Here is a 19,624-nt window from a genome sequence, read left to right as displayed (position 1 = left end):
CTGGCAAATAACAACTGCAGAAATGGCCTGAGAACATAACACTAGTCAAAGATTGAACGAGAACCCAAGATGCATCCATATTAGGCTGGTCAGGCCCAGCCCGAATTCCACCACCGATTCGGCTTTTGAGATACACAAATGTCTCCCCCATCCAGTTTCATAGCAGGACAGAGATTAGAACTCAGATCTCCTAATGCCCGTCCAACACTCTATCCCCTGATGGAGCGGATTCATACCTCCCCTTTGCCAGAGGATGTCCCAATTCTGCCCTGACCCTGTGTGACCTTTGGCCCAGATCTGGGAGGGGGGTACTCTGAATTTTTTTTACAATCAGAAATGGGCAACCAAGACTTGAAGGTTTTGGCAGGAGAGTTTGACTCATGCCGCATAGAGATTCTGAGACCTTTCCAGCGTAGTGGTGGATAATGAATCCTGCACTCGATCCATTGAAATGCTCGTGGGTTCCCACAGCCGACTGGAGCTTCTGCAGTAGAGTCTGGTCCGCACCCTCCCCCTTGGCATAGACCGTGGCACAGACGTCATCCAAAACGCTCATGATGCCCGGAGGATTCTGGGAAAAGACCAGAGAGAACGGTGAGTAGTGGTGTGGCCACTCATGTTACAACAGTCAGGTTCTGTAGATTTGGATCAGAAGTATTTGTTCAAGAGAGACACAAGAAAACCCTACAGTTATCTGGTGGAACTCACTGCTACATTCATGGCAGCAGGCTTAAATGGTTTTAATCAGATAACTTCAGGAAGGAGCAGAGGTCTTTGAGTGGCTGTTCAGTCAGGATATTTAAATAGTGCTTCCATGTTCAGTGGCAGTGTACCTCTGAATGCCAGTGACTGAGGAAGTAACAGTATCAGGAGGTTTGGCCACTATGGGAAACAGAGATGCTCAGCTAAATGGAAATTGTGCACACATGAAATTAAGCCTGAATGTGGAGAAATGCATTTTTCAGGCAGGAGCAGGGGTAGTCAATTCAATCACTTTCCGACTTCACCTTAGCCACCTTTTTATAAATGCTAATAGGTCTTGCAAAAGCCAAGTCCCCCCAGCCCCAAGAGGGAACAGAGAAAAGAAAGACTTCAGGAAGAAATTCCTGGAGACTTCAGAAAAAAATTCTTTGGCCCAGCCTGTGGGAGGAGAAATAGGAATAATAGAACTGAGATCAAAGAGGAAAGGCTCTTTTGGTGCTGACTCCATCAAGGGACACTCTTAACTGAGGTCTGGAGAAGGCAGCCATTGCCACTTACTGGCCTGCATGCCCGAAAGAGGCTTCAAGGTAACAGAAACTCTGTGGAACACCTGGGAACTTTCTAAGCTAATGATTCTGCCTTATATTTAACAACAGATAGGGCTTGTGTAGAAAGAGAAGCAGACTAATCACATTTCACCCTTTTCTTTTTTGAATCCCTTGCATGGTCTGGTGCTGTGCTAAACATATGCTTGCAAACATTGTTCACCAAATGTTTTATAACTCTGGATGCTGGCAGTGGTTCTCTGTACCACGTGCACCTCCACTGTCCTGGGAGGTAAAAAAAAGCACCAGGAGAAGGGTTGGCAGTCAGTTGGCAAGTGGCTACTCCCCCAGTGGTGCACGCGGTAGGATGTGGTCACCGGGCCCTGGGCAAAGGCCTCAAGACTTGGGAGTCCAGTGGGCAATTCCTACAGAGGCCATGTAGTGGCAATGGTTGAACAGCGAGAGAGAAAAGCCCTTCCAGGTGCTGGGAAAATGTAGGGGGGCAGGGTAGTTAGGGCAGAACTATAGTAAAAGTGACTTAAAGTCCGTTTCCCAAACAGCAGTTTTGTGGCATGTTCCAGAGGACTGCTCCCATGCCTTTGGCGTGCAAGCACATTCTCTCCCTTATGCAAACAACTTCGAAGGCTTTGCAAGAGCAACCACGTCCCCTCCTTACCAGCTTGTTTTCAATGAGGTCACAGACGACCTTGTTGTTGAAATATTCAATGGGGGTCCACTTGATGCCTTCCTGCACATATTCTTCCTAAAGGGGAGAAAGCCCGCACAAACAATCTAAGGATGACATGGAACCACATGATGATGATGTTGAGGATGAGGATGATGATGATGACCCTTCCCAAAGGATATGTTATCATTGTACAAAAGGGAGCTGACTAGGGAGGAAGATAGAGCAGTGGATGATCACTGTAATTGCTACAGAAATGCACACACCAGATTTGAGGTCCTAGGTTTCTGTTCAGGGCAGACAGAAGGAAGTCCTGCAGTTAACCTGTGGAATTCACTGCCATTTGATACAGGGATGGCTGCAAATTTAAGTAGGATTAAAAGGAAATTAGACAAATTTGTGAAGTAGCAGAGGTCTCTGAGTGGCTCTTCAGCCAAGGCAGTTATGCCTCACTTGGTGGAAAATATAAAACTGCCAGATGCAGATTCCAACCCCTGTTTCTTCTTCAGTGTAGCTCTCTGGGGTGGCAGGGAGTGAAGGTGTCTCCTTTAGGTGAGGATTGCTGAGGATTGAAGCAAAGACCTTCTTCATGAAAAGTGGAGACTTGAACTCTGAGCTAAGGAGTATCAAGTCAACCATGTCTCAATAGTTCATTCAACTGGGTGTGATGGCAATAATTGAATTACATTTTCTTTAGCAGCATATTTTATTAAAAAAAAATCATTTATACCTTGCCATCCTCTCCCATGAGAGTCCAAAGCAGCCTACATCACTCTCCTCTGTTCTGTTTTATTATACAATTCTCTTCCATTCTGTTGTTACAACAACCCTGTGATGTAGGTTAGGCTGAGAGTATGGGACTGGCCCATGGTCACCCAGCAATCCTCCATGGCAGAATTGGGGTCTGAACTGGGATCTCCCAGATACTGGTCCAATGTTCTAATCAGAAGGTCATCCTAATTTTGCAATGGATTAAAAAAAATTCTGCGAAGAAAGAAATACTACTCTAGTATCTGCTCCAGCATTTTGTTAAGTGGGGCTACGTTCAACACATGCTCCAGAGGGTGCCATGCTAGTAAAAATCTGGTGAAAACCTCTCCTCCAACACAGACCTCACCAGCTGTTAGATGAGCAAATGGAGCCAAGTGAAAGACAAAAGGTTTACCATCTCATACCTTGTTGGAATATCACGCCTAACAGAGATACAGTCTAAACAGCCAAAGGGCTAGACCAGAGGTGGCCAAACTGTGGGTCTCCTGATGTCCATGGGCTGCAGGGGCTCATGGGAACTGCAGTCCATGGACATCAGGAGAGCCATAGGATGGGGAGGTCCACATGGGCCTGCTACTGGGGCTGCTGGGGAGGTTCCGTTGGCCCTCACTTTGAAAAAGGGAATGTTTTGTAGGGCAAATGAGGGCCTGATCCATGGGAGGCCTGGGGGGTGGCTGGCCCGGTGATGGAGACTAGTTCCGCTTCCATATGAGCTCCCTCCCAACCTTTTCTGCCCGTGTGGAATCAGCCAGATTGTTTTTGAACCTACCTCAGGGGTAAAGAAAAGGGGAGACATGGCCAAGCGGCTACCTCCCATATCTAAGGGAACAGCACTTGTAAGCCCATTCCTTCACAATACGATTCCTTCTCCCTTCTGCATAAATATTCAGCATCCCTGCTGCATGCTGTATACCTCACCTGCTCTGCTTTGAGGGTCAGCTCAATGAAAATCTGTTGAAGTTTTTCATTCACAAAGTTAATGCAGAATTGTTCAAAGCCATTTCTCTGAAAAGAGGAGAGGAAAGAGGGAGGCATGAAACCAGAAATTCTTGTCCAAATGAATGATTGCAGGCTTCCATGGCCAGCATCCACTGACTATTGTGGGTCTTCCGGACTGCAAGGCTGGGGTCTGGAAAACACTTGGGCCCAGAGAGAGTGCCATTTTGCTGTGTCCAACCTCTGAAGGTGCAAGTCACAGGGACTAAAACGGCCAGACCATAGCCACGCAAACCAGAATACCCACAACAACAAATCCTTGGCAAAGTTGTCTTGTGGCAGAAGACGATAATGGCTGGCATAGATGAATTGATTTCCCCCCTCCCTTTTCCAAAAGGTTAGGATTCCGGGGTACCTGTTGTAGCTGATGGACAGTCGACTGAAGGCAGACCAAAGGAAGCCCATCATTAAATATTGGAATTCACGGCCCCTTGCCAGCTCTATTAGGGATGAGGTAATTGGTCGTGACAGAGAAATGGAACCTCCATGTTTAGAGGTACTGTACATCTGAGTACTCAGTGGTGAGAACAAGAGGGATGTGGCCTCTAGGACCCTGATTTTGGTCCTCCCGGGGCATTTGATTGACAACTGTAGGATATGGGATTATGGATTGGATGGATCCTGTGGTCTGACCCAGGAGGACTCCTTTAGATATTCTTATGATACTGACTTTTAGCTTCTGCCTTTCCAGTTCAGTCCTTAGAAGGGCTTAGAATGGGACTGAATTCCTGATGGAACTAGCCAAGGTCAGGCAGGATTCTATCTATTTCTGTAAACGAGAGCAGAGCCATTTTTTATCAGTTTATTTATTCTGGCATGCTTCACTGACTTGACTTGTGAGCAAATTGACTACACATTTTGTCAGGGCAACTTGGCCCATCATCTGTCTTTGGAGAACGAGGAACCTACCTGAAATATTTCAAATCCATAAATGTCCAGGACGCCCACGCTGTATTCTTCGTAGGGCTTCTGCATGGCCTTGTTGATGGACTAGAGGTAGAAAAAATCAGAGCGTTCAGAAGAAAGAATCGGGGAAAGTTTTCTTCAGGCACTGTGAAGCCACACAGTTATCACCGAAGAAAAACAACAACAACCCATAAAGAGCTACAATCAATGTCAGCTAACGTCCCATCTCAAAAGAATCCCAAGTCCTCCTTAGAGTTATCATTCAGAGAACAGCAGGATTGAAACTGGTAAATCATATTTTCCGGTGCTCTTAAAAGTCTTACATCGCTCCCCCAGAACTCGAATAAAAAACCATAAAGTTGACGTCCTGTCTCTGAATGAGTCTTCCATAAGTTTCCAAATTAAACAAAGGCTTCTTGATCACGAATATAAAAAAGTCCATCCAACTGTTCTGGCCGCTTGTTCTCCTCGTGCTCTTGGTCTCCAAGTGCAGCATGGGATCCTGCCAGCTTATTTCTATGACTTGGCCAACCCCCTTGATCTTAGAGCGTTTATGCTTGCTTGGCTCAATACTTTTCCATTCAAAGTAGTACAAGGGAGATTTTGCTATGATTCCTTTCGAAAATTCAATGTCCCTGACACTATCCGCGTATTTTACTAGACAGTCCCTTGTTCATCCTCCAGAGAAGGGATGTTATACCTCTGATACCTAAGTGGAGAATTCATCAGAAAGACCTGATCTGCCAGTTTCTATTGAGTGATAAGGATGCCAATGTCACTTCTATTATGGCTGAATTTCTGTCTTCAGTTTTTAAATTCAAACTGACTGGTGTATCCTGACTATTCCTGTTTTCCTTGCTCCTAACTTGGTTTATGCCAATAAAGGTATTGCATGTGTGAAGTTATTTGGAGGTGAAAAACAGATGGTTATCCTGCTGAATATGCACAGAAGAATCCAGGGGCTTTCTTAAGAAAAATGGATACGAGCCTTGTGCTCTCCAATTCTTTCCCCAAATTCCCACCCATCCCAAAAGATATTCAAGAATTCAACCGGAGAAGGCCTTTTACCTCCACAAGAAAGTCAAAGACACGGGAGTAGAGGCCCTTGGCCAGGGCATCACGGGTATAGGACGCTTGCTCAATGTTGAGAGTTACATTGATGGACTCCGACCGGCCTCCCCATTTGCTGTCCATCTTCCTGCTCGTCAGCTTCTCCTTGAGGCGGGTCTGGTCAATCCCCAAGAGGTAGGCCGGAAAAGCGAGTGCTATAACAGAGGGAAGTCAACAATGGAGTCTCTCCCACATAGGGCCTATTATAAATAAAATCCGCGTTGGCACCTCCTGTTACCCGAGAGGTAGCCCATAATGGAAGGGTGCCTCACACAGAGATACCTTCATGCACAGAAGCCCATGACTGGACTCTGAGCAGGTTGGCACACACAGAAACCAGCCTGGCAGAGACTGACTATGGAGTCAGTCGGGGCCCTTAAGAAACCTAGGAAGCCAGGCTAAGGCTCCATCTTGTTTGGGCTTCACTAGATTTCTTACATTTCCTCCTTGCCCAACTGACTGAGCTAAATGTGCACGTTATCTAAATCACCTCCCCCCCCAGCCACAGACCATTAGACTATCTACAGGAAAGGAATATCCCTTCAAGGTACTAACTGCAACTTCTTTTGTCTCTCTTGTCCAGTGTAATTTCTGTCTAGCACCATCTCTTATCCCCAAATGTCTTCCCCCAGTCCTTCCTGATAAAACAAAGACAAGGCCATTAGCCACACATTACACCTAGCCAATGTATTGTTCTACTAGATGAGATTACTCCACACCTCCCACTCTAGTGACATCACAGTTCAAACTCACCTATCAGGTACGCATAATATCAGAGACCAATCAACAATCACGGACCTCCCAGTGGGCAGTCTCTGGGGCTGGCCCGGGAATTTCAAACACTATATCAAGCCTTGCACACACCCTGTGTGTGTGTGTGTGTGTTATTGTCCACACCCGGCATCCTGTCCATCCCCTGATGTCGTCAACCCTGTGTCTGGGCTGCTTGGATCCAAGAAAGGTGCAGTATCTTGAACTTGTCCCCCTGTAGAACTTAGTGAACTTGTCCCCTGTAGAACTTAGTGTAACTTGTCCCCCTGTAGAACTTAGTGTATGTATGTTTTTGCTCTGTGTGTGTTTTGAGTGTATCCCAATATTTTCCCCAAATAAATCCCATGAGTGTAAGCTTTTGTCTTCTTCATTTAAAAAGGGTTTCTTCCAGGGAAAGGACCCCGTAAAAATTGGTAGTAAAAGATCCTGTGTTACCCAGCCTCTTGCTATATTCATGATTCCCCAGCAATTTGGGTAACAGATTTTGGTGGAGAATGTGCAGGCACTACCCTGTATCTCTGAGAACAGATATTGATGAATGTGCGGGCACTACCCTGCATCTCTGATAACATATTTTGGTGGGAAAAGCTTGGGCACTACCCTGTATGTCTGAAAGCAAGAGTGAATGCATGTGTTTGTCCTCAGAGTGCAGACGTAGGGAATTTTTCCTGTGAAGATACCCTGTGTTCTTGGAATTTGATGAAAGTAATGTGTGCATGTGTTTGATAGCAATCCTCTCAGGGTGTTACTGAACTTTACTTTCTTGGGAGGGACTTTAGCTTGAAAAGTTAGGATCCCTGCTCTTGACTTTTGTGTGTTACTGTAGGAACTAGGACCCCCGAAAGGGCTAGATTCCTCTAACTAGGACCAAGCCCTGGAAAGGCTAGGGTCCTTTCTTTGCCAGACTAGGACCCCGAAAAGGCTGGTCTGGAGCCTCCTGAAAATTACTTTTGTGTGTTACTGTAGAAATTAGACCCCGAAAGGCTAGATTCCTTTCCTCACAGGCTAGGACCCCGAAAGGCTGGCCTCATTCCCTACACTTTCTCATATAGGAACTAGACCCCGAAAGGCTAGATTCCAACCAGGCTAGGACCCCGAAAGGCTGGCTTGGAAGTGCTGCCCTGATCAAGCAGGCACTCATCTCGAAAGATGTCGTCCTGAGAGGGTGGCAGGGCATCTGCTCTGCTATCTCTGAAGCCTGACAGGGGTCAATTGTGCAAGCAATTGGCAGAAAAGAGGAGGGGTACGCAAACCCCACCTCACCTTTCTACCCAGGAAGTTCTTGGGGCCGTCTCCAATCCTTTAGGGAGTGTATCTCCCTGGATTATAGGCTGTCAGCGTTCCAGGTCCAGAGGACGACTGCCATTTTCTATCTCGGACTTTCTTTTCTTTCTTTAATCTTAAAGTATCTGCTTCAACCCTACATGATGATTTACCACAAATGAACGCTTTGAACTGAGGGGAGGACATCGGCTGAGTTCCAAAACATCATTTACTGCAAGTATCTCTCGTTTTTTTTTTCTTCGTCTTTCTTCCTGCATCAAAGCCCTTTGTTTCCCCCCTCCTCTTACTCTGCTCTGCCTGAAGCCACCTCGTTAAGAGGCAGGCTAATTCTCCTAACTAAGCAGAAGAAGGACTCAAATCAACTCGAATTAATTGGCAAAAGCTCTTATTGTAATTGTTTTGGTTTTCGAAGATAAGAAGATAAGAGCTGTGAATGGGAAAATCTCACGAGAACTCTGTGCCTTAACTGACTTTAATACGTCACATGCCTGTGCCGGAACATTAGAGGATAAAACAGAGGACCTCTACTGGCCACTTGTAAAATTGTTTGAGGCCGGGTTTTTTTAAAGTCAAAATCATGTCTATGTTAAAAAGATTGGCTCATCTAATAGAGATACAAACCCAAGATTACAAAGTATTCTTAGATGGATTGATCAAAAATATCTCCAAGGAGATTCAAGATGGCAAGGAAGAAGTCTTCAATAGGAATGATGGATTAATAACAGTGACTGATGACAGCTTTAAACAAGGTGGAAAACCAACAGCAGAAGAGAAATCTGAAATTCATATCTTCAAGGAGATCCAAGATGCCAAGGAAGACGTCTTTAACAGGAATGATGGATCAATAACAGTGGCTGATGACAGCTCTAAACAAGGTGGAAAACCAACAGTAGAAGAGAAATCTGAAATTCTGGAGACGGAAAATGGGATGCCGGAGTTCTGCAGCCCAGATAAGGACACCCTTTTTAAAAAGACATACAGCCATCTCAAAGCAACAGTGTACAAAAATCAACCAAAAGAAATATGGATCTGCAGTGAAAGTAACCGATTTAAAGGATCTCTCTGGGGAAAAAATTGTATTGATACTGGAGTCCAGGAGGTGCAACGGCCTCAAGATTTATCGATGCATACTCTGCGGGAAAGAGTACAACTGCACTTTCTACGCCAAAGGCCTATGGGACAGAATATAATTTTACGGGAACGACAAGATGTAGCAAGCCTCGAGATGAGACCCCCTTAAGAAGACCGAAAGCTCATATTGTTTTATGTTTAATGTTATACTGTATTCTATATTTCCATTTTTATGAAAAAGGGGAAGCAGTGTCTCTTTCTCTCTTGTTTTTTTTGTCTCTTTTCTTTTGTAGGCATATAGGTAATATAATCATTAGTGCTGAAAATGTAAAATGGGGTTCTCCCCCCTTATTTTTTCTTTCTTCTATTAGTGTATTGTCCTAGGACTAAAGCCTACACTGACTTGTAGAAAATGTTTAATGTTAAGCTTTCAACTTAAATCTGAAAATATATCTGTTAGGATGGTTCTTAGAATGGGTCAAGCATAAATTGTTTTGTAGATGTATCAGAACCAAGGATAAGGAGAAGCTATAGAAGACTGAAAGCTTATATTGTTTTATGTTTAATGTTAAGCATTTAATCTAAACCTGGAAATCTTATTATTCTCTGTATTAACAACATATACTGTATTCTACATTGCTACTTTTATGAAAAAGGGGAAGCAGTGCCTTTTTTCTCTCTTGTTTTTTTTTCTTAGTAGGCATATAGGTAATATAATTGTTAGCGTTGGAAATATAAAATGGGGCTTTCCCCCCTTATTATTATTTTTTATTATTGGTGTATTGTTATAGGGCCAAAGCCCATATTGATCTGTAGAAAATGCAAAGCTCTCAACTTATACCTGTCAGGATGGCTCTTAGAATGGGTCAAGTATAAATGGTTTGTAGATGTATCTGTATTAAGGATAAGGAGAAATTATGAAATCCTTTTGTAATTTTTTTTCTTTGTACATCTTTAAGGCAAAGCCCTACTTTCCTCTCCCTTCATCAGGGTATTGATATAGGGCCAAAACTCATACTGTGCTATAAGAAATGTTTAATGTTAAGCATCTAACTCAAACCTAGAAATATCTGCTAGGATAGCTCTTAGATTGTATCAAGCAGTTAATGTGAGGTCTACGATCTCTCAAGTAAGTTGACTAATAATAACTTTTCTTTTGTATATCTAAACAGGCCTTTTTTTTTTTTTAATGTAGTGGAAATGTGGACGGCTCTTAGACTCATGGCTCTTAGAGTTTTGGGCAAAAGTTTATATCACTGTGGAGTCAATGTGGGGTCGTATATTCTCAAATGATGATTATATTTCTATCTTTATGAAAATAAAAAAAATCATTTAAAAAAAAAATAAAATAAAAAGCAGGCACTCATCTCTTAGGCTTTGTCTCGAAAAGGCAGGCCACATTATGTTCTAAGGTTCTTATAGGTTACGCCCCGAAAGGCTAGCCAGATTCTCTAGTCCGTTTGTGTGCTCACTAAAAGTTCTCAGTGCTCATTAAGAAAAGCTCAGACCTGTTCGTTAAAGAAGAGCTTTTCAGAATTCTCAAGTGTTTGTGCAGTACCTCAAAATAAAAATGGAAAAGGTAGACCTCTCAAAGAAACTTAAGTCCAATGATCACCTGGACAAATTAACAAAATGGATTATTAAACAAGGGGAAAACCCATGGAAGCAAGATTCCTTTTCAGGTTCTGACCCATTGGCAATGCTAAAAGAAACTTTTACTGCTTTATGCAGTGCAAAGAAACTGGGGAGTTCCAAGAAAAATGTATATGCCAGTTGGGGTCTATTCGTAGCTCTGACTGGGGCTGCTGATCAATTAAAAGCCTTAAAGGCTGAAAATGCCCAGTTCCAAACACAGATAACCCTGTTCCAAGGTGAGAAAGAAGATATCTGGGCTGACAAGGTCAGACTTGCATCAGAGCTCCAAAAAACCCTAGAACAATTAGAAACTGCCACTTACAGAGCTCATGTGGCAGAAGAAAAGGTTGGAGACCTAAGTCACCAGCTCACCCAAACTCAACATGCTGCCCAATATTTACATTCCCAAACTAAGGTTCAGCATGCTCAAGTAAGCCATGAGGCATGCCATAGAAAAATGCAGCAACTTGAAAAGCAGTTAGAGCTCCAGAGGGCTCTAGTTGCCACAATTCATCCAGAGACTCTTCCCCTTCTACCTTCTGAGCCTCTGCCAGAAGAAATAACCCCCAAAATGTTCATAGAACCCCAAGGGGAAAATTCAGCTCCCTTCCACCCAGTTCTAGTTACAAACCCTGCAGATAGAACTGAGAGGCAGGAAATCCAGAAACAGCTCCCCATTGCAGGCGAGTTTAGAGAATCAGGTACTCTTGAATTTCCCACTAACCAGGACTCCAAAAATTTAAACATTCAGGCAAACAGTGGTCTCCACTCTCAGTACAGGATCAAGAGGGAGAACTGTTTTAATCAGAATCACCCCAATTCTAATAGGAATAGAGACAATCGCTCCCTGCAGCCACCTAATGGCTGGAGCAAACAAAAGCCAGGAGAAAGGAGTAAGCCACTAAATGGTTTCCCTTCAAATAATTTTCCCCCAAATACTCTCAAACCTAAATACTTCCAGAATAGAAATTCTGCCCATCAGCATCACAATAGAAGAATCAGTAACAGGACTTTTCTATGGCGGCAACTTAGAAATACTGGATCAGACATGTCCCAGTATCATGACCAACCAACATCTGTACTCATGTGTGCTTTTGTAAAGATCATTAGAGAGAAGAGGAACAGAGACATACTTAGATGTGAGCTACAGAAAACTAGCCCCATAGAAATTCCTTCTCAACCCCCTAAGGACTGGCAGAAGGAAATAGAGAAATTTAAAACTCTTACCCAGAAACAAGATTTGGAAATTAAGGATCTTGATAAGAAAAACAAAGAATTCCAGGGTGAACTTCTAAATGTAAAAACCCATTTGCAAAATGTCCTGGATTTCCAAAGCCACACAGATAATAAATTGAAAAGAAAATACAGTAGACCCAATAACCCAGCTTCACCTCTTGTCTTTAAAGAAGAGGAAATATTCTCAGTTCCCCCATCTCAGATTCAGGAAGGAAACCCTGCCTCTGAACCTGTACAAAGTTCCAAAATTCAAGTTCACAACAATTCTTTTAACAGGGAAGAATTTGTTGCAAGGACAACATTCGTTTTCAATTTTCTCTTAGCTTCCCTCCTCCCATTTAATGTTGCAAGCAAAGTTAACAGATTTCCAATTCAATGATATAATCAGCTTATTTTCTCAACTTCCACAAATAGTTCCAGGGCCACTGAACTGATTTACACATGAAAAATGATTGTTCAACATGTGTGCTTCCATTTTTACTTTACAAATTTTCAAATCTTAAATTTGGCTGCAATTGGTAGAGCCTCCACTGATAGTTGCAGTCACACTGAAACAGCCACTATTTTGCATTCTTAAAACAGACTCTTTGCCTAACTGCCTTCCTAGGCACTAAGCCCCATGACTCATGCCTTGCTCTCCCCCATCCCAGCAACTAATCTACATAAGTAAGGAACTTTAACAGCACAGAAAGTATTCTTTCTTCCAAAATCAGGAAGGGAAGAGGTTTTGTTTCTTTACAGACTGACCCCCACCTCAGACAGAATCTAAGGGGGGGGGGGAGTTTAGTAAAATGGTTCTTTTAAGATATGTTTTGTTTTAGTTTTTATTTTAAGACAATTTTGGCTGCTTTTAGTATTTGAAATATTTTCTCTTTGAGAAAAAGCATTCTCTTCATAGCTTTTCCTTCCCTCTGACATTTTTACTTCCTATTTTAAATTTTAATTGGAAGTTAACACTTTTTTTTTCTTTTTTTTTCATAAGACAGTTTTGTTTTTGCAATTTTGTTTTGTTTTGAATATGTTTAAGTAGCTTCATACAGACCTTTCATTTTGGTACTCAGACTTCTATTCAGTCTGACTTCTACAAAAAGGCACTCTGTGCATGTACAGAGGAACAATATTTCCTCCTTAAGAACACCATTCTGTTAACACACTATTGTGTAATGGGACTCTGACCATCTTCATGTTCTCCTCATTCATTCCTTCCCACTCCTATCCTCAGCAGTACTCCAATAGATGTATCTTTTTAAAGAAGCAATTGACATCTAATCAGCCTGGCCTACCAGCAGGCAGATCTCAATCTGAAAAACAAGTTTCTATTCCTCAACCCTTGAATTTTCTTTAAGGTTATTTGTTTTATTCATTTTTATAAGAAAACTTTGCTTTTAGATTTGTGCTTATGTGCTCTAACTTTTTAGATTGTTTATGTTTCTTTCCAAATTCTTTTAATGTCAATCCGCAATATTTTGAAAAATTCTTTTGCCATATTTTGAGTCCTCTTTTAATTAGGAGTCCTCTCTTCTGCTCTTTATAGCAAGGAAGAGATCACAATCTTTCTTCCCAAGTTTTGTTTTTGAAGCCACACTCTGTCTAGGAATTCTATTCTTTATTCACCCATATATATTTGTATTTGAGCTGCTAATCTATTCATTCATAGACCATTTGCAACATGTTTGCAGGAACCTTTAACTTTGGCTCTTTGATTCTTTTTCTGAATGCTTCTTTTTACACAACAGTGAAGTAGACCTAGGTCCAGTAGACCTAGCCTCCAAAACCTTCTTACAGGACTTTCTCTCCTCTTGTGTATTTCTACAAAGCATCTTGCTTCAGTCACCCATAGTAATCTATCCGTTTTCTCTCAAATTCCCAAACTCACCAGGAGTTTGGCATCCTCCTTCCCCTGTTTTATACTTTCGCTCTAATCTCCATCTTCCTCCCTGGAGATGGCATCTAGCTCCTCTTAAATTCTATTTTCAGTACAGTCATTTATGGGGGCACACCTCTGCTCCAGTCTTTCATTTGAGTTCATTGTCTTCAAAGCTCTAAATTTTGAGTATTTTTCCTAATCTGTATATCCATCAGGCTGGGTGCCTTCTTGAGCTCAGCCTCAGCAGACTTTGCAGCATCACTCTTTGCAGCTGCACACACTTCTCCATTAAACTTTTGTCTAGCTTCATCCTTCTCTCTCAATTGGGTGTCTCCCCTTTGAGCTCTTCAGCTATTGACGCTCTGGGTCGCTCAAATATTCTTGCAACCCACGTCTGCCAAGTCTGCCCTAAGGAGGCTCCAGGCTTGTGCATCACACAACCAATTCCTAATGGTCCTGCCAGCATGCGGTTCACTGATATCCTGCTCGCCAACCTCCAGACCTGACCTGGTCAAAGGTGACAGCAACCCTCTGCCTGCATTTCCTGTGGATGTGCTCCTGTGGTCATGACTTGCTGCTCTGCGCTATCTGCCCCAGCCTACTTGCTGGTGAACTACTGATGCTTGCTGTTCCTGCTCTATGAATATTCACTGCCCTGGCTGCTGCTTCTTCTATGTGCTACCTCTGACCCTGCACACCCTCAGATGCCCTGGATAAGTGCCTTTACTGCCTCTTCCCCTGCCATTTTAGTCACAAGGGGGGGAAGAAGATCAACTTGCAAGCTAACACAGACCTGTACACATCTCCAGCTATTTGCTTGTTGCCACAACCTCTTGCCAGTGGCTCTCTCATAAAATGGATCCTTGCCAAAGCTGCTTTTTCACCCACATGGAGGAACCTCCTTGCAACCTTCACCCAGCAATGTCCTATAAGATCAACCAAGTATATATATGCATATATATAGCAACACTGGACTAGTCACCCATCTTCATCAACCTTCAACTACTGGACTACTCTCCCACCTTCACCAATGGAACAAGGGGGGGAGGAAGTTTTTCAAGCTATTGTTTCTCAGTTGTACTATGCCATGCCAGTCACTTATTTCAATTAATTGTCTGTATTTCAAATTGTATTGTGCCACATATATCTAATATTGTCTATTGCATTGTGCCTTTAGCAATCCTCCATGTTCTTCAGTTCCTTTCATTGCAGTTAATTTCATTGTATTTATTTATTCTTCCCTATGTTCCTTCCCATGTTTATGCACCCTTCCCATTCTCCCCATACTTAGTTTGTATTAGCTTTAGATAATAGAAATCTCCTCTCTACACTAAGGTGGATCCAAGAAGCCAAAGACTCTCCAGGTAACATGACACCTACATCACATACACTAAATTTTGTTTTATTTTTGATTGGATTCACATTTTTATAGAATGGCCCATAGTCCCTTGATCCATTGTTCCTTGAATCCTCTTCCAATCTCTTTACTAACATTTCTGACATAGAATGGGTGACCAATCCTTGATTTCTATTTGGTTAATGGGTGAAGCCATGTGTCGGCTGACACAAGCCTTCAAGGGGGGGAATGTTACCCGAGAGGTAGCCCATAATGGAAGGGTGCCTCACACAGAGATACCTTCATGCACAGAAGCCCATGACTGGACTCTGAGCAGGTTGGCACACACAGAAACCAGCCTGGCAGAGACTGACTATGGAGTCAGTAGGGGCCCTTAAGAAACCTAGGAAGCCAGGCTAAGGCTCCATCTTGTTTGGGCTTCACTAGATTTCTTACATTTCCTCCTTGCCCAACTGACTGAGCTAAATGTGCACGTTATCTAAATCACCTCCCCCCCCAGCCACAGACCATTAGACTATCTACAGGAAAGGAATATCCCTTCAAGGTACTAACTGCAACTTCTTTTGTCTCTCTTGTCCAGTGTAATTTCTGTCTAGCACCATCTCTTATCCCCAAATGTCTTCCCCCAGTCCTTCCTGATAAAACAAAGACAAGGCCATTAGCCACACATTACACCTAGCCAATGTATTGTTCTACTAGATGAGATTACTCCACACCTCCCACTCTAGTGACATCACAGTTCAAACTCACCTATCAGGTACGCATAATATCAGAGACCAATCAACAATCACGGACCTCCCAGTGGGCAGTCTCTGGGGCTGGCCCGGGAATTTCAAACACTATATCAAGCCTTGCACACACCCTGTGTGTGTGTGTGTGTGTTATTGTCCACACCCGGCATCCTGTCCATCCCCTGATGTCGTCAACCCTGTGTCTGGGCTGCTTGGATCCAAGAAAGGTGCAGTATCTTGAACTTGTCCCCCTGTAGAACTTAGTGAACTTGTCCCCTGTAGAACTTAGTGTAACTTGTCCCCCTGTAGAACTTAGTGTATGTATGTTTTTGCTCTGTGTGTGTTTTGAGTGTATCCCAATATTTTCCCCAAATAAATCCCATGAGTGTAAGCTTTTGTCTTCTTCATTTAAAAAGGGTTTCTTCCAGGGAAAGGACCCCGTAAAAATTGGTAGTAAAAGATCCTGTGTTACCCAGCCTCTTGCTATATTCATGATTCCCCAGCAATTTGGGTAACACTCCTTGTTCCTCCAGGTTGGGAGTAACGCATATTGTCTCCATTTTACAAACAGCCCTGCAAGGTAGATTAAAGTGAAGGATAGCGACTGGCCCACCACCTCCCGGAGCACTTCAGGGAATTTCTACCTATGTCTCCTGAGTCCTACACAACCCCAGCTGATGAGAAGCCATTTCCTGTCATGTAGAACCCCGCATATATGAGGGCCAGAATCAAGGACCATTATGTCCTGAAGGTCTCTTATAATGAACAAGTCCACCTTCTTCACTGTATCTTGGGGGAAAGGGATTTGAATCCTGCTTGGGTTAGCCCAGGAGTCCCCAATGTTTTGAACCTGTGGGCATCCTTGGAATTCTGAGAAACAAAATGGCTACCTTGGGAGGTGGAGCCAACTACAAAATTGCTGCTGCAGGAGCCAGAGACACATACAAAAGAAGAGCATAATTTTAAAACATTGGGAAAGAGGAGAGAGAGAGAGAGAGTAAAAGAAGCCAAAGCTAACAACATCACTTTAAACTGCACAACCAACCAGAAGCCTTGCAGGGTAGGAAGCCCACCTGGGTCCACCCACTTTATAAACACTTGATGGATGGTTACGAAAGGGGAGGGTGGGCCCTCTAGTGCCCAATCCTGATGGGGACCCCTGGGTTAGCCCAATATGATTACTCACAGTCAGGATTCTCCACCTGGGCATAGTTGCCTTCTTCATGGAAACCAATATTGCCAAGATGAAGGATGCCAGCCACAATCTGTAGCACAAGCTGCTGATCTTGATCCGCAATGCCAATCACGCCCATCGCGTTCTGGTTGAAGGCAGTAAGGAGGAGACGCCCGGAAGAGAAGAAAGAGAGAAAGAGCGTTCTGAAGTAGGAATCCCAGGCAGGAGGGCCAAGCCCTCGCCGTGCAAGGCACTCGCTCGGGACTTGGGATTGGGATTAGAGATGGGCACCACCAATACCCCCTCTCCACCTGCTAGTAGGGGAAAAGGGTAGTGGATTAGCCAATCTTGCCGGGTTAGCTTGCTAACTAATAATTGTTGGACTGTAGTTGTTTTAACTGGAATTTAATGGATTTCATGGGGTTTTAGAATGTTGTAACCCGCCGCGAGCCACAAGGGAGTGGTGGGCAATAATAATAATAATAATAATAATAATAATAATAATAATAATAATAATAAATTCCATCTGCTCACCATAGTATCTTGGAACTCGCTCCGGTCGTCTGTGCCGTCTACTTTATATGTTTCTGACTGGTTTAGGTAATAGTAATAGTCAGGATTCATGAGCCCCAGATTTTGTTTCTGATGCTGCGAGGCACCTTCAATGAGCTGTTAAGAAAAGAGGGAAAGGCCTTGGTTCAGCAGGTTCAGCCTCTGCTGGGCATGCAGAAAGTCCTGGGTTCTATTCCCAAAAGGTGCAGTCAAAAAGATCTCATATAGCAGCTGTTGGGAGGGTTACCAGGTGGTGGTAAGTAGCAGAAGGGTTGACAGGACTATGTCCTGGCAGGATTATGTCCTGGGAGAAAAATTAAAAAGACAAACAAGGCCACTACTTAGAATGGTGGTCCCCAACCACCGGGCCGGGCCCTCCCCGCCCCCCCCATAAGAAACTTCCAAGGCCGCAAGCAAATCGGCCGCAAAAGCCTATTAGCTTGCAGCCCGGCAAGCTTCTTTCTGTGGGAGGGGGGGAGAGGGAAGCAGGCCCGCGAATGTGCAATGCGCATACGCAGCCGCAAATGCGCACGTGCGGCAATTTCGTGCATGCGCAGAAGTTCTTCACATGCACGTTTGCAGCCGCGCATGGCACAAATGCATGTGCATGTGGGAGAGTGCAGATTCAAACCTGGCTCACCAGATTAGAAGTCTGCACTCCTAACCACGACACCAAGCTGGCTCAGACCATGGTAAGACCACCATAGAGCAGGGGTGGCCAAGCTGTGGCTCTCCAGTTATCCGTGGACTACAATTACCATGACCCCCTGCTAGCATGCAGCATGGCAGGGGTTCATGGTAACTGTAGTCCATGGACATCTGGAGAGCTACAGTTTGGCCACCCCTGCCATAGAGTTTCTGGCAATTGCTAGAGATGCCACTGTCATTTCCAAGTAGCTCTAGGAATTCTCAGGAACTCTGTAGTCAGCACTTCCTGTAAGTAGAAGAGGGTTTCTTTTTCTTTTTTGATTCTCCCCTCCAGGACCACTGTGCCCGCCCCTTTGGCTTCAGTTTGGCCTGCCACTCAGCTGGCACCTGATGGGCCATGAGTGCAATTGGCTAAGGGTCAGACGGGACTAGAGAATGCAAGAAATATCCACAATCTTGGGTAAACACAACACCAGCTTCTCCAACCCCATATCTACAAACTGTCTGAGAATTCTTCAAATAACTGACTTCTGTAGAGAATGCTTCTCTGCTTTCATCCTATCATTTTCGGGTCTATCTTCTCTAAGGTCCCTTGTACCAAAATAACAAGTTGGCTACAGTTACACTTGCTGTGTGCCTGCCTGATCTCCTCTGGGAGCTTGTTCCACCAGGTGGGGGCCAAAATGGAGAAAGCTCTGGCCCTGGTTGAGGTCAAGCGAGCTTCGTTGGGGCCAGGGACCACTAGGCAGTTGGTACTAGCAGAGCGTAAGGCTCTCTGAGGGGTGTAGGCAGAGAGGCGATCCCTCAGGCACACTGGGCCCAGACTGCGTATGGCCTTGAAGGTGATGACCAAAACCTTAAGCCTGATCCATAATTTAATCGGGCACCAGCGCAGCTGCTGAAGGATGGGCTGGATGTGGGACCTCCGAGGGGTTGCTGTGAGGAGCCTGGCAGCCACGTTCTGGACCAGTTGCAGTTTCCAGATCAAGGATAAGGGCAGGTCAGCGTAGAGCGAGTTACAGAAGTCCAGCCTAGAGGTGACTGTCATGTGGATCACTGTGGCCAGGTGTTCGGGGGCCAAGTAGGGCGCTCGTAGTTTGGCTTGGCGGAAGTGATAAGATGCCAACCGTGCTACTGTCGTGATCTGAGCCTCCATAGAGAGGGAGGCATCAAGAATCACGCCCAGGTTCCTGGCAGAGAGGGCCACTGTTGGCTGCACTCCATCCAGGTTGGGCAGGCACGCTTCCTCGCTTGGACCTTTCCTGCCCAGCCACAGGACCTCCGTCTTTGAAGGGCTGAGCTTCAGGCGACTCTGCTTGAGCCACTTCATCACTGCTTCCAGGCAGCTGGCTAAGGTTTCTGGGGGAGAGTCAGGGCGGCCGTCCATCAGGAGGAAGAGCTGGGTGTTGTCAGCATATTGGTAAACCCTGATCGGGTGGAAAAGTGGCATAAAATGCTTTACATGAATAAATTTTGGGGGTGGAACCTGAGAAAGGCAGCATTTGGGAAGGGAGGGACACTCAGCATAGGGATGCCAGTCCCCAGGTGGGGATCCCCAGAGGGATCCCCCAATTTTACTGCTC

At 44.4% G+C, this 19,624-nt stretch overlaps 1 protein-coding gene across 5 annotated transcripts in view; it reads right to left on the bottom strand.

Moving 5' to 3' along the window:
- The window catches only part of MYO1F (myosin IF), a 98,071-nt gene that overhangs the window by 24,368 nt on the left and 54,079 nt on the right, over nucleotides 1-19,624 (bottom strand). For all 5 annotated transcript variants that reach the window (XM_077331534.1, XM_077331533.1, XM_077331536.1 and 2 more), the window contains 7 exons: nucleotides 17,376-17,510; nucleotides 16,854-16,986; nucleotides 5,674-5,870; nucleotides 4,609-4,689; nucleotides 3,622-3,708; nucleotides 1,924-2,010; nucleotides 404-571 (listed from right to left, as the gene is read on the bottom strand). In XM_077331534.1, the coding sequence (XP_077187649.1) occupies nucleotides 404-571; nucleotides 1,924-2,010; nucleotides 3,622-3,708; nucleotides 4,609-4,689; nucleotides 5,674-5,870; nucleotides 16,854-16,986; nucleotides 17,376-17,510 (888 nt within the window). The remainder of the gene's footprint in view (nucleotides 1-403; nucleotides 572-1,923; nucleotides 2,011-3,621; nucleotides 3,709-4,608; nucleotides 4,690-5,673; nucleotides 5,871-16,853; nucleotides 16,987-17,375; nucleotides 17,511-19,624) is intronic.

The sequence above is a fragment of the Paroedura picta genome, chromosome 4 (assembly GCF_049243985.1).
Source record: "Paroedura picta isolate Pp20150507F chromosome 4, Ppicta_v3.0, whole genome shotgun sequence".
NCBI classification, from domain to species: Eukaryota; Metazoa; Chordata; class Lepidosauria; order Squamata; family Gekkonidae; genus Paroedura; species Paroedura picta.
This window is presented reverse-complemented; position numbering and strand designations above follow the sequence as displayed.